Below are 15,069 nucleotides of genomic sequence, written 5' to 3' on the forward strand. Positions count from 1 at the left end.
TGAGGGAGAATATCTCAACCAATAGTACCTTTCTTAATAACGTACAGCATGGTTTTCCCCTGCCCATTAGGCTATGTAAAATCAGCTGGAATACATTCACTCATTGGTGTAACTGTCTTAGCATTTGCGGCAGTTAGCACAATTTTCTTATGCAAAAGACCAAGAGGTAATAAGGACTCAGAGTAGTTGTGGATATCTAGCAATCTTTTAGCTGTGTATTGTAAATTGTAGCAAATTTTAGAGTAACAATAGCATATTCAATTAATAAATTGTTCAGGTATTGTTCAGACTAACATCAGTAAAGCTACAGTAGCTTTATTACCTATACGTATAAACTACTTTTCCGAATTACCCTATGATGCTACTGCAAGTACATGTACTGCCACAGATCTTCCTTTTTAGCTTTCAGTGCGTCCCAGAAAATACATACATTGTGGCATAAGTGTTTTTCTTGCAGCGCTTTTTTGTTGCATAGGCCACATGGGTTCTAGGTTTCAAGGCTCCAGTCCCCACATATATTTGTTTCAAGTACTATATTGCAATATTATAGTACCGTATACTGCTCTATTTGTGTGTTTAAATTAATTTTGTGCTCTTAACCTTTTTCAGGCCACCAAAACTCAGCTCAAGATGCATTTGATCATGCTGATCAGGTAAAATTAAAGTGTCGCTTGATATTGTAAAGCATGTGAAACCATGAGGAAAAAATAAACCTGAAATGTTACCTCAGATTTTTCAATTTTTTTTTTTCTTGATGGAAGATGCTCAATGAGAAGACAGGGAAGATTTTGCCAATAGAGACCAGACTCAGTGATAAACAAGAAGATAAATCAAGGTACCATTCATAGTATACTAAACTGCATTCAAGAGCAAAAAACTTTAGAGAAAAGCAGAAGATTACTGAAGCGTATTTGTTTAACGCCATCATTTTGCTGGTACACATTTCTCAGGCACACACATCCCCCATTATTTGGTCTCCCGATATCCATTTTTTTACACATTCCATGCATGATTATTAATACCACTCAGTGTTAATTAAACTGAATCGTTATTTATCCGATGTGCTGCACCCAGGCCACCCTGCGACATTCGGTCATTTGGTTCAACGCAATAAACTGAGACCTGTTGAAATTCTAGAAATTGCGTAAATACATTGCAACAAGTAAGAGAGAGACTGTGAGATGCACTGCATTATGGGAACCACAACCTTGCCTCAGCTGTGTTTTGGCAGTCCGTCTTCTCAACTGTGTCATTTCTGCATGTATTTTTAATTTAAAGTAGAAGGAAAAAAAGAATGAAAAATAAAAGAATATTCATTGTTTTTACCTCTACCCCAAATGTAGACTTAAAAAACTCGGATGTTGAATGGTGAGAGTCTTTTGTAACCTAACACTGTTTTCATCAGCCTTTCTCCATGTCTTCACCCATGTAGAAAAGAACCATAATTTTTTAAATATTTTTTTGTCTCTTACATGCCAACATTAAATAAAGTTCATCATGGGGATGGTGATATTTCTGAAGTGGTCTCCTCAGCTTTCCCAACATAGAATTTTTGACAAAATGACCAAAGTCCTTCATCAACCTTTGTGATGCAGGAGCACACCATTCTTCAGAAGGCTAAAGCAAATCCCCCCTTTGTTTGTGTGGGATATCACATGTGCCACATAGGCCAGCCATGGAATTAAGGAAGAAGGGGCAATTACATGGCCATCATGGGAGTGGCAAAACATTGTAGTTGCATCAAAAGAACAATCAGCTCCAAACCACGTCTTTCTTTTTACCACCAGAAATAGAATGAGATAGAAGAAAAAGACGGTTAATAATAAAAGTGTGATGTTTCACAGTAGTATCAGGGGGAGTATGAAAACCTCTTTGTTCGTTCTGAGCACCAAAATTGTGACTAAAACCAAAAGTACAGCAAGAGTCGATACACACACACACACACACACACAAAATGTCTACAACTGTTTGTCCTTAGCGGGGTCGTGGCGAGCCGGAGCCTAACCCGGCAACGCAGGGCGTAAGGCTGGAGGGGGAGGGGACACACCCAGGACAGGATGCCAGTCCATCACAAGGCACCCCAAGCGAGACTCGACCCCCAGACCCGCCCAGCAATAGTCTATAAATAGTAAAAGAGCAACATTCATATGAGCAGGCTTGAATTAGGTCAAAAAGTTAAGCTGATTGCGCAAACCATCGAGGGAATGGTTTCAAGTACACTGTGGTCAGCACTGATGGCTAGCTGAAATTTGGAGAACTGTCTGGCACACAATAAGAGGACTTGTCAGCATGGAGACTGAAACCAGGGCCCATGAGAACTGAGTCTTCCGGAAGCTGATGAGTGGCACTTCAGCACGACATGCCAAAAAAAGAAATAAGTTGCCTCTGTAGGATTCTTTCGAATGTTCTCCGCTCTTGACTGATACCTTGTGTCACCTCTTTCTGTGCAGTAGGCAGTGCAGTTGAATTTGGTGAAACTCCAGTCTTCCTGTCACATCCAGAGAAAATAAAATGATGAAACGAGAGAACTGAAAAACTTCAGAGTTTCAGAGGGTACAGGAGATTACAAGGGCTGCCAGTCGATGGTGGCGGCTGTAAGGCTTTAGAGGAAGCGCATTAAGCTGGTTTCATGCTCTGGAGTGGTAATAATGAGGTACATGCTCTCAAGAGCACTTTTTACTGTACAGTTTAGTTTACACCGTAAATCCTTTCCCAGCTCAGCAGAAAGAATGTTACTCTGACAAGGGGCTTATCTGAATTGGGAGGTTCTCGGTAGAAGGAACAGCAGAAGCTTTATCCAGGCAGGTGGACACATCCATGGGGTCCTGGAGTCTGTACTACCTGTCTGACCTACTGCAGTTCATCTAGCTGCCTTCATATGTGTTAGATATGGCCATGTGCAGCATGGGGTCTCCTCAATGAACAGTCCTGGCTCCCTTGTACAACACTAAGTTGTCTCTCCAGAAGTTCTCAGGTGACAGTGATTATTGGGTATGTCAGGGACAGGTAGGAGATGACATTTACTTTATATGTGAATGCTACTATAACCAAAAGTGAATTTCCCTCTGGGATTAATAAAGTTTCAGTTGCTGGTGCGGAACCCACAGCACGGGACGGCAGCGGCTGTCTTGGAAGCAGGAGTTTTAGTTTTTACAAAGCAGCAGATAGTAATCAGAGGACCCAAGGTTTGACTCTTCATTCCTCCTGTAGTTCCCTTGAGCAAAGTATTGATGGTGAGTTGTTCCAGAAATAATTTTATAGCTGTTTTAATGGATAAGTATAAGTACACAGACTTAATGATTTCAGTTCCTTTGGGGAAAGGTCAGTAACTAGTGCTTCATATACTAATTTCAGGAGTTTGAAGTATTACACTGGTTGTGTATTTGAGCGGATGCTTGGTGGACCTTTCATGTGGGCTTAGAGGCCACTGGAGGTCTCACTCCTGCTGTTGGCAAGATTCTTGTGTTCTTTGTACAAAAAGGTGGGGATGAGCTGGGCTTATGTAAAACGGGACACTTGGGGTGAAGGATAATCGGCATTTATATGTGCTCAGCGTGACTGCCAGACAGACATGGCAAGGGGTTTGCTATTATTTTCAGTTGACACTTTCTTCCAAAACAGCTTACAATTGTTTACCCATCCATTTACCCATTTAAGGACATGACAGCAGTAGATGAGATCTGAACGAACAACTTCTAGCTCAAAAGGCAGAAGCTTTAACCACTAAGTTGTCCCCCTCTCTGATGTTTTAGGCAATACCACACACACACCAAACCACTTGTCCCATACAGGGTCACGGGGAGCAAGAGCAAGTCTGCCGCAAGGCACCCCAAGCAGGACTCGAACCCCAGACCCACCAGAGAGCAGGACCCAGTCCAACCCACTGCACCACCACACCACCGCACCACCACACCCCCCTGCAATACTTCTCTCCAAACCTCAATATGTATCACTGAAATTACTAAAAGAATAACTTAATTGTGGCTTTGAGTCCTACGTTATTGTATAACAATGGAGTCAGTTATCACAACCCAAAGTAAACTGCAATGAGATCATTAAATTATTAAACGTAAGTGGTTAAACTTACCATGAAGGAGGGTAAGCTGATTGCTATTTAAGATATTGCTTTATTTCTCCTTTTTTCTGAACACCATGCTAGAAAATGGCTTCTAGCATGTCCAAGGCCTGCCATTAAAATAAGGTGAGACATTTCACATAAGTTCATTGAGCACATGATCACACACACACATTTTCAGAACCGCTTGTCCCAGACGGGGTCACGGGGAACCAGAGCCTACCCGGTGACACAGGGCGTAAGGCCAGAGGGGGAGGGGACATACCCAGGACGGGACGCCAGTCCATCGCAAGGCACCCCAAGCGGGACTCGAACCCCAGACCCACCGGAGAGCAGGACTGTGGTCCAACCCACTGCGCCACTGCACCCTCAATCATGTGATCACTGATCACATAATGTTGCTGACCACTTGTAGACTACAACATATTCTGTGATGGCACGTTAAGTGCTATTTATGGTGAGCACTGTTTAAACCTTTTTGAGAAATTAGCGTTTTGCAAGCATTATATAGTATACCGTGAGCTAAACTTTATACTAATTATGAAAACCTTGAAAATTCACTATGACATCACTTAATATAATACAAATACTCTTGGGGTACATGGGGTGGCATGGTGGCAGTGTAGGGAATGCTGGTGCCTCACACTGCCTAAATTACAAAACAAACAACACAAAGAGCCCTAAAACTCAGTAATCTCAGAATATTAATCTTTATGAATAATACTATTCCTTGTTCAATACCAGAATGTGTTTTTTGGATACTGGAAGTCTCAAGAACTGCAGGAATTCGGTTCTTCTGGCTTGATCAAAGGCTACCAGAAAGAACCTAATTTCCCACACTGCATGAATGAAAATCTGGGGCAATTAATGAAAAGTGGAATAAATAATTGCAAACTGGAGGTAAAAAAAACAGGGTGCAGGAGATGCAAAACATGAGATAAGTGTATTGATTTTGTATCTATCAAGGGTACGAGTCCCGCTTGGGTGCCTTGCGACGGACTGGCGTCCTGTCCTGGGTGTGTCTCCTCCCACTCCAGCCTTACGCCCTGTGTTGCCGGGTTAGGCTCCGGCTCCCCACGACCCCGTATGGGGCAAGCGGTTCAGACAGTGTGTGTGTATCTATCCATTGACATAAGTACACATACCTTCATATCACTGTACTACTCACTGATCAAAGTTAAAAGAGGGTCCATTTTGTAAACATATTACTTGTGAAATTTGAACATTTAAATTTAGTTTTTTTTTTAAGTTTACTTTTTCTGCAATCTTTCTGGAAGCCTGCATACTAAAATAAACCAGACAATATTTGTGTCAGTTAAAAAGAGGAAGTAGAGGTTGTTAGACTGCAGACTGCAGAACCCAAGGACTATTAAAGAACACAGAAATCCAACGAACAATAATAAAAGTTGCCTGCTGATAATTTACACTTGCATTTATTCATTGCGCATATGCTATTCTCCAAAGCAATGCAGATCTCATAAAATAATACATAAGTACGTTACACTAACAGATGGAGAGATCTAGATGCAGACACATAATTCTTGAAGGATAGTGGTTCAGAGAAGAACTCAAAATAGTTAATGCTCAACTGCTAGAAATGATTACACTATAATTTTCCATTTCTTCTGAATATATTGTTATGTTTAACAGCTGCACCACATTGTCATTCAAAACAAGAAGTGGTTATAAAAGCAATTTCTTCAAGGTCTGACCATGTCCAAACTTTATTTTCCATACTTTGTCAACAATACAACTTCAGTCTTGTTGATTATGCTTATTTACTTGAGTTTTTTGTTCATTATTCCTCCAAAATAAAACTGCCACAGGTTAGGACTCACATTAAGTGTGTAGCTCATTTATTAACGGCAATGAACGTTAGTAGATCCAAACAGCACAATGCTGAAATAGCCAGAAAAGTCTCATTATATTTCAGCAATTGTTGGTTTTTTGTGTCGTTCAATACATAATATATACGGAAAATGTGATAGGGCAGGAAGCAGATGACCATGATGGAGATGAACCAAAAGTTCTTCAGCTGGGCTCGGAACTCCTGCTGGGAGAGGAGATTGCAGTGGTTGGCCCGAACCATCTTGAGCAGTATGAAACACTGGATTGTTAAAGTTGTGCAAGCAACAGCCAGTACAATTGCAGCTATCATGATGTTGATGGTCACCACATGGTCTTTGATCTCTGTGTGGAACTTAAAACACTTTGTCTCATTGTAGATATTTAACTTTCCATATTTAATCCACAGAGGCGTGAAGAAGCCGACCATGAAGAGGATCCAAATTGTTGCACTGAATAAAAAGGCTATGAGTGGATACTGGAAATGCATTGGTTTCCATCCAAAGCTGGGGAGAAAACGCACCACCAGAATTGATATATAAAAGAAGAAGGTTAGGTACAGATGGGTATGGGCAGCAATGCTGACAAGCTTGCAAAAACTGAAACAATAACGCCAGTAGTTGGTGATGTAGTAGTCAATGCGGAATGGCAGGGTGAGCAGGAAAAGGCCATGGGCCACCACCAGGTTCAGAATTGAAATGTTGGTGATTGACAGATTATCGTGTTGGTGCTTCAAGATTAAGCTCATGAAGACAATTCCTGTAGTCCCTCCTATCAGTGCCACAGTGTACATGGAGACCAGCAAGGCTTGCATTCCAGGTTGAATTTCTTCCGTGTTTGACAGAGAATCATTTGTGGTATTGCTATTCCATGAATTAGCCATATTCAGGAAGCTTGGCTAGAAGGAAAACAGAACAACACTGACTTTTGACAAATAGCATTATGTGTGTAAATGGGCTACCTTGTATTTGTTTCCCATTAGCAGATGCCAATATTTGACCAAGCAAATCTTGGCTTCTGTTTGCCAGTAACTCTTGCTTTTGTGCTGCTTTAAACATGAATGCAAGAAGGTAGACCATCTTGAAAAAGATTGCTCCTTTAATAGTAAACAAATAAATCACCACGATATTCAGCACATTGCTGTACACTAAATTGTTTCATCTACACTTAAAAACTTGTGAATTCTGCTGCCTCATCAAGAAATTGTTTTACCATACAAATAAAACAAAAATAACAAAAAATTACATTACCTGACAATGGCGAAACTTCACAGGAAGGTTCAAAAAAGGATGAGCTGTGCCTTGCTGGTAAAGTGGAAGTATCCTTTCCAAGCGTGGACATCTGAAGAAGATAGAGGAGGAAGTAACTAAGCATTTTCACATGCAGCTTAGACTAGGGGAGGTGCTTGTCTTGTGGGTAAAGATTGCAGCCACACTCAAGGAACTTGTTTGTCCGATACAAACTCAGACTGCAAATGTGAAATCCTGGCCTGTACTCTGCTGTTAGACTGTAATCTGGCTAGTTCAGCATGCCTACTATAGTACCATTATTAGTACTGCCTGTTGTTTTACAGTTTACAGCTGCACACATTTCAGCTTAAAAATTTGTTTTATTTCACATCAGCTGCACTTACTCTTCTTGGTAGATTTTCCTCGCAATCATAAACAAAGAAAAGCATCTGCTAAAAGAATCAGTGTAAATGTACATGTGAAAAAATCTCCTGTGTTCATTTCCTCTACTCATTTTCTTCGAAGTATGAGGTATGCATTATGTGTACAGCATAGCAACAACTAATTTTCTTTTGAAATCTTTGCAGTTTTCATATTACATTGTTTACAGCATTAGCAGACCTATGATGGCTTTTTAACAAATGTTTACAGTTCAGCGGATCAGTGGTGAAGTATTTCAGATTGAGTATATGACGTGTGGAAGGACTGGACCAGTGCCTCCAGGAGGTCCTGAGCAGAACCTACAACCAGATTTCCCCAACAATGTGAGTGGCAGTTCAAGCACTGTGTCAACATAGAAGTCAGCAGTGAGTAAAGTTCCTTTAGCATGTGGTGGATACGGACGGGCTATCCAGTGATTTCCATATCGTCTGGCCCACACCACACAATATCTGGTGAAGGAATAAAAGGGTCCTACTTGCATTGGTAAGTCTGGGCTAGAAAAAAGCATTAGACCAAGTGGATAGCATTTCTTAACACCTTGAGCAGGATGGACTTTGGTTCTGACTTCCTGGGGTCGGTGCATATGCTGTACACCGAGGTTGTTAGCAATGGAACGATGTATACATATGGCAGGCTGGAGAAAACAAGCTCACACTCCAGCAGGAATGCCTTGCACTTCTCTGGGAAGCAGTTGCACTGGAAAGGTGGGGCCACACAGGGGTTGAAGGTGTGATGCACTACCAGGGCTGTGGAAAGAGACATTGGTAGTGGACTGGGCTGATCGTCAGCTCCTGTGGCTGCTCCAGGTTGCAGGAGGGCACGAACTTTCTAGATGGACTTTGACAGCTGCTGTAGCATCTGGTTGTGCATTCCCAGGAAATGCTCCTGTGTTGCTACTTTAGCAAACTCTGCTGGATACATGCTACGGCAGAATGTTCTGCCAAAAACCACTCAGAGATGGGGTTTAAGGTACAGGTGTGGGGTTTTATTTGTTAGTGAAAAATGCCAGGTGTGAATTATGGGCCTGTGCTGTGAATCCATGAAGATCAGGGATGTGTAGATGTGTCTCAGAATGCCGAACACAGAAGACTGGATGAAGACGAGAGGTTTGGGATTGGCCAGGAGCTTGGATGGCAAGTATTCTCTCACTGATCTAGTCTAGGTGTGAGGGGCAGGGCTTATAGTCTCCTGGGGACATGGTAGTTTCATATGCTTTTTATAACTTTTATGCTTTGAGTCATAGTGACTTAACTGATAGGGAGAACCATCAGCATAAAATGAACACTGGGGTTACAGTAGCATTTTAACACATCCCCAGTAAAACCATTCTTAAAAAGAGTGATACCTGTTGTTTGTTCTGTCTCATGAGCCATCTATAAATCCTTACCCAGTTAAGAACTCCAGAGCTGAACATTATTCACAGTAGAATGAGAGAAAAAACTGGAAAAGGGGCTTTATGCTTCAGAATGTTTCACAAAGCCCTGGCATAGGAGAAGTGATTGCCAGTGACATGGAATATTACTAGAAACTGCAAGAACAGTAAAGTCATGTGCCAAAGTCACCAAAATCTATAAAAAAACTAGAGAACTCAACAGACCGAAATGCAATCTAAAGAGTGCAAGATGAATACTAAAGCCAGCCTTACTGTAAGAATTTTAAAACATAAAAAGTAAATAAGTCCATGGTCCTCATCAGCCCTTGGAAGTTCCAGTGATTTATGCTCACAGAATAACGTCGGAGCTGCCCGTGAAAGTACAAATGTTACGACCCCAAGGTTGTCTAGGGGTGTAGGATGGTGTGAGAAACTGTAGCATAAAGTTTTGTACCAAGGTATGGGTTATGAATTGACAGGACAATGAATAGTGTGCGTAAATAAGAATGTGTGTTTAATGTTCTGGTGAAAGGCAAAATAATGAAAGTGCACAAAACAAACAGCCAACAAGAAAACCTTACAAAAGCTTATCAGATGCAAAGGGTATTCAGAAACAAACCACGGAAAGAAAAACCCTAACTAACCGTAACACTTTTAGACAAGCAACTTTCTCACTCAAACCCCGGAAACAAAAAGGTGTCAAAACCCAAAAATAAAATTCACTGCCACCACCTCAAAGTCAAAGTCAACTTTATTGTCACTTCCACAATATGTTCAAAACATACATTGGAGTGAAATAGTGTGTCTCCTGGACCAGGGTGTGACATAGATGACAACATGATCTGTTCAATAAACAGTAGTGCAATAATTGTTTGGAAAGAGGGTTAGTGTGACCTAACGTAGGTCGATGTGGAATGTATTAAAGAAATACAGCAGCTATACTTGTGATGGAAACCAGTTTAAGTGAGGTTCAATATCTGCAGACTATATGAAGTGGCTGGTGTCCTTCTGGATGGGAGGTTTGCTTCCTGTGGTACAGAGAGTTCAGAATTCTGATGTTTGAGGGAAAAAGCAGTTGCACAGTCTGGTGGAGCCAGCTCGTAGGCTCCTGCATCTTTACTCAGACGGCAGGAGGCTGAAGAGGCTGTGGGAGGAGTATGTGGGATCGCCCACAATTTCAGAGGCCTTGCAGGCACAGTGGGCATCGTAGATGTCCTGTAGGGAGGCAAGTGGAGTACCAGTGATCTTTGCAGCTGTAGTCACTATGCACTGTGTCGCTTTGCGGTGGGAAACATTGCAGTTCCCATAACGTGCAACGATACATCTGGTCGGGATGCTTCAGTGGTCCCCCTGTCAAAGGTGAGTGGCGGCACACTTGCCCTCCTCAGCCTCGGCAGGAAGAGTAGGTGCTGCTAGGCTTTCTGAGCCAGTGACACAGTGTTGGTGGTCCAGGAGAAGTCATTGGTGATGTGCACCCCCAGGAATTTGGTGCTATTGACTCTCTCTATGGCAGAACCATCGATGGTCAGTGGGGGATGGTGGGTATGTGCTCTCCTGAAGTCAATGACAATCTTCTTCATTTTCCACACATTTAGGAGGAGACTGTTGTTCCTGTACCACATAGCCAGTTGGTCTACCTCCTCTCTGTTACTATCTAACTAGTCTACCTTTACACACTGCCTGAAGAAAAAAAAAACAGATAACCAAACAAGTACCCCAGCAGTACACAAGTGACGCAAACAAAGAAAGAAACAAAAATATAAAAGGCAAACAGGAAGAGAGAGCACTGTCAAAATCACACTAAAAAATCTGTTCTGTTAATTCACCTGCAAGTTCTCCTACAACCTCTGGGAAGTTGCTTTGAACTTGAGGGACAGGTGTGATTCCAAATCATGTCAGAGAGAAGGGGAAACCGACATGGACATCCCCTGTGGACGTAACAACAAACTGAAGTAGGGCGCCGATTTCCCCAATGCCCACGCATGCCTCACCAAAGGTCAGAGTTTTAGCTGCCTTTCACAGTCAGCTGGAATGTGATGTTCTATAGATTGCATTTTATTTACTTTAAGATACGATAACAACTTGGCCACTCCACAGATTCCGTCTCTCATTGCCAGTGACGAGAACAACACAATGACGGTCCATGGTTTGGCTTGATTTTGCTGATATTTGCTATTTGCCTCACAGATAGTATCTGTTGGCACATTGGGTAAACCCTTGGTGCACAATTTGTTTTAAAAAATAAATAAATACTAAATACCTCAAAAATTTATAACGGTAAAAAGTTGCTAAGGTTGTTTAATATTTTATGTGAAATATTAAATCAAAGAACGTTGCTTAATTTCTGGCACAATTTTCTTACCATTTACTTACGAAATATTTAAGCTCTTATTTACTGTGAACACATTTTGTAACATCCAGCAGTCAGTGTCCTCAATAAAGCACAATTCAAAAATAGATCTTTTCTGTGGTCAATAAACTTTAATTCGAATGTAAAACAACAAAGTAGTGAAAAATGTTTAAATATTAATGGTTCTTCACACTGCAACCTGAATCAAGCCTCTCTGTTTACCACTCACTCCTTGAACTTCTACTTCTCTACTTACAGCTAATTGCTATTCTACACTTTTTCCAAGCTTGGCTTCCCAGAGTGTGAAATAATATCTTTGTACCTTTAAGACGCACCATTAGTTTGTTTGCTGTAGGGGGAAAAGACTGCAGCAGCAAATAATTCAGTGTAAAGATTTTAAATTAGATGGTGAAATGAATTGCACTTGCAAAACAAAGGGATTTTTTGGTGGCATGAATATCTGAGACAACATTAAAATTATTCTCTCATATATATATTTGCTCTGCCAACATACACAGTTACAGAGAATTATGTGCTAGACAGACAAAATCAGGAATATTTTCCTTATGCTTCTATTAATTAACCGGCTGATACCTCCGTTATTACAGTATAATAAAACTGAGCTTTATACACATTACTAAATGAAGGACTTCATGAACACATGATGTCAGCTGTGAGTGCGTACAGTTGAATGTGTTGCTGTATTCTAATTTATATTTACATATAGTCTTAAGAAGAATTAATAGGAACTTTGTCCCAAAGTACAGCCTCTAAAATCACACATCTCATTTTAACATACAAGCAGACTTCACCTCTCAGCTATGTCTGCACGCTTTATATAATGAATCACAGCTACTGTGAGCTACTGTGCCAGAATGAGGTCCATCTGTAAAAGGCAAGTGTACCTAATAAAATGGCTGGTGATTGTATGTCTGGTGCACACTCAAGTCCATTCAGTTCAGTTTACCTTCAATGTCATTATAGACGTTTGACAAAATTCAGTTTGTGAAACTCCCTAGTGTGATGCAAAGCACAGCAAAATGTAAAAGAAATTAAATTGTATAATATAATAGAAAATAACTAGTGTGATAAAAGATAGCACTAAATGTAATTGGAGGTTAACTCTAGTACTTTTGCAGTGCAAATCCTGGTGTTCAGTTAAGTGTTGAGATGATATATTTTTTCCTTCAGTAGATGCTTTTCCCCAAAGTGATGTACATCTCAGAGTGCATTTCACAACATAGAGCTTTAGATGGACACACACAATTGTTGAAGCAGTTATTTTAATTTATTAAAATAAAAATGTTAGTATGTTTGTTTTGCCAAGATGCATTTCAGAAGTTGTTGCATATGGAAATGAGCCTGATACAAAACAATAAAGCTGATTGTGACAGATGATGTAATTTCAAATTCGTGAAGCTGCTAGGAGATCTGGAGAGAAGTGGGTCCAAAAGAGATGTAGTAATGGTTTATAGGTCTTTTATTTTCACTGTTCCATAATTGTCAAGTTTTCAGTTATTCTGACCTTTTAATAATACATGAAACACACCCAACAAATGAGGCCTAACAATGATGCTACATTGATATGCAGTCCCAGAACTTCTGACAAAGACACTGACACAGACTATAAATCATAAACATCATCATACTGGAAGGCACCAAGCTGATCAAAAGTACTCCCAACATTTTTCTTTGCACAATGAGCAAGTAGACCCCCAAGGGCAATGAACTAATATACAGAAGCCCAAACAGCCACACCAGTACTCTGGCTGAGGTCTGGCAGATTACTGTAGCACAGTTCAACGTTGGCCAGAACCAGCAGATAGAGGTTAAATAGTCATGACTAGAGGAGGAAGGAATAGGGGTTGTGTCATATAGATTGCTTAGCTCTTGGGCTGTTTCTGTCATGGTCATGACCACGTATCTGGAATCACGACAAGAAGATGAGGAGGAGTTAACAAAGGAGCTGAGGTGCTTGGGACTTAGGAGAAGTTCATCAGCAACAGTGCTCTCACCATGATTCCTCCTATTGTACCTCAGGGCTGTCATGATGTTGCAGTCATCTGGGATGCTCCCCACAGACTGGGGTAAGGTGGTAGGGTAGCGACAAAAGGGGCAAATAACAACTTCTGTCTGAATGTCAGTCAAATCCATAATTTTAGTCAGGCACTTGGCACAAAGCCTGTGACAGCAGTCCAGCACCTTGGGCCGTCGGCCTCCTAGAGTATAAAGGCAAAAACAGATTTTGCACTCCAGTGCCTCCAAGGAGAGTTCATTAGCTTCATCTTCCAACATCATCTCAGGAGTGGCTTAATAGGAGATCGAAGAGTTCTGGTGGGTGGAATGGAAAAAAACAGCTACTGTGCCATTGAAGTTGAATCAACATTCTTTGGGTCTGGAAGGACATGCTGTGTCTGCCAGGGGAACATCACAAAGTACACAGCAGAGTCCTAGTCCACAACGGAGAACAGTGTTATTTAGTGGTAGAAGCTTTCATGCACCCTGTTGACAGAAGATGAAGAAAGCACAAAACAACTGTTGTTGCATTGACACATTACAACCAACAAGGGCTAGACAAAATGATAGAAACACTTCATACAACTCATTTCAAGGACCTAAGAAGCAGCAGGGCCATCCTTTGCCTTCAGAACAGCTTCAGTCCTTCTTGGAATGCTGTCATCCAATCACTGTGTGCAGTGCGTGTCCACATCAAGTCAAGTTTGTTGTTGAGATGCGTCATGGTACAATGAAATAAGTGTTTCCAGAGTAGTCAGTGGCCCTTCCTCTGGAACACTACTGCTGACAGCGAAGTTAAGGTGTGGTGTCTATTACAGTGGTGACAGAAGTAAACTTCGACCATTAACTGAATGGATCAAGAGCTAATGTGCAATATTAATCTTCTATAGGAACAGATGGTTGGCACCCTGGAATTACTAGGACAGGAGTTGCTAGAACTGCACGAGCACCTTGAGGAGGGTGCAGAGGCACCAGGAAGCAGATCACCCCCTGAGACCCAACATTCATGACAAACCACTGATGCCTGCAACTGATCATAAGCTTTCATCCTGTTGACTTCCCTGACTGATTTACATCAAATTTAAGCAGGGCAGCAAGCAGTTGGTGCTGACTGACACCATACAGCTTCAATTCAAGCAGTTTAAAATGCATCACTGTTATCACAGGCGTGTGACATCCAGACACTATGAAGGAGAAAAGGACTTGTCAGTTCTGGCAGTGTATGTCAAATTCCTGGGGTGCCAGTCCTATCCCTAATACACCACCAGCATACCGCATGACCCAAGCCAAACCTGACCCAGACCCTGGCTTCAAAGCCTTCATACTGGATCAGATCCAGCAACATTTTAATCTTGCTACTCCTGATAGTTTCCAGGGAGCCTTGATTGAGGTTGAATGTGCAGATGCCTTCCTGGGAAGCTCCATCAAGCACGTGCACCACCAATGGGCTTCAACGGTGGCAAATGATGGTGCACATGAAGAGTAGGGCACTCATCATAAGAAAGAGCAGTACCCAGGCGACACAGAACAGCACTCAATTGCTGGGGCAGAAGAAGGTGGATTTCGAGAAAGTTCTTCAGACATGGTGCAAGGATTCACCCCATGGCAGTGCAAGTAACAGGACAGTCAACCTTTTCTGTGGGACTCTTGGGTTCTCTGAGGAGGATCCTTCTATGTTGGAATGTACTTGCCTTTTCACTATGTCCTTATTCAGTCCTTATTATGGCATTAGAATTTACTT

At 41.5% G+C, this 15,069-nt stretch overlaps 2 protein-coding genes across 2 annotated transcripts; both read right to left on the minus strand.

Moving 5' to 3' along the window:
- Window positions 1-5,792: 5,792 nt before the first annotated feature.
- Window positions 5,793-7,250, minus strand: LOC108926005 (probable G-protein coupled receptor 141). The gene is made up of 2 exons (XM_029250678.1): window positions 7,171-7,250; window positions 5,793-6,818 (listed from the first exon to the last, which is right to left on the minus strand). Exon 2 carries the CDS (start codon window positions 6,801-6,803, stop codon window positions 5,928-5,930), a length of 876 nt encoding a protein of 291 aa, XP_029106511.1. The 5' UTR covers window positions 6,804-6,818; window positions 7,171-7,250; the 3' UTR covers window positions 5,793-5,927.
- A 5,544-nt stretch (window positions 7,251-12,794) lies between these two features.
- LOC108926096 (E3 ubiquitin-protein ligase RNF182-like) lies at window positions 12,795-14,685 on the minus strand. Its single transcript, XM_018738578.1, has 2 exons — window positions 13,928-14,685; window positions 12,795-13,814 (listed from the first exon to the last, which is right to left on the minus strand). The coding sequence occupies exon 2, from the start codon at window positions 13,608-13,610 to the stop codon at window positions 12,888-12,890; it is 723 nt and encodes a 240-aa protein (XP_018594094.1). The 5' UTR covers window positions 13,611-13,814; window positions 13,928-14,685; the 3' UTR covers window positions 12,795-12,887.
- Between the last annotated feature and the right edge of the window lie 384 nt (window positions 14,686-15,069).

The sequence above is a fragment of the Scleropages formosus genome, chromosome 3 (genome assembly GCF_900964775.1).
Source record: "Scleropages formosus chromosome 3, fSclFor1.1, whole genome shotgun sequence".
NCBI classification, from domain to species: domain Eukaryota; kingdom Metazoa; phylum Chordata; class Actinopteri; order Osteoglossiformes; family Osteoglossidae; genus Scleropages; species Scleropages formosus.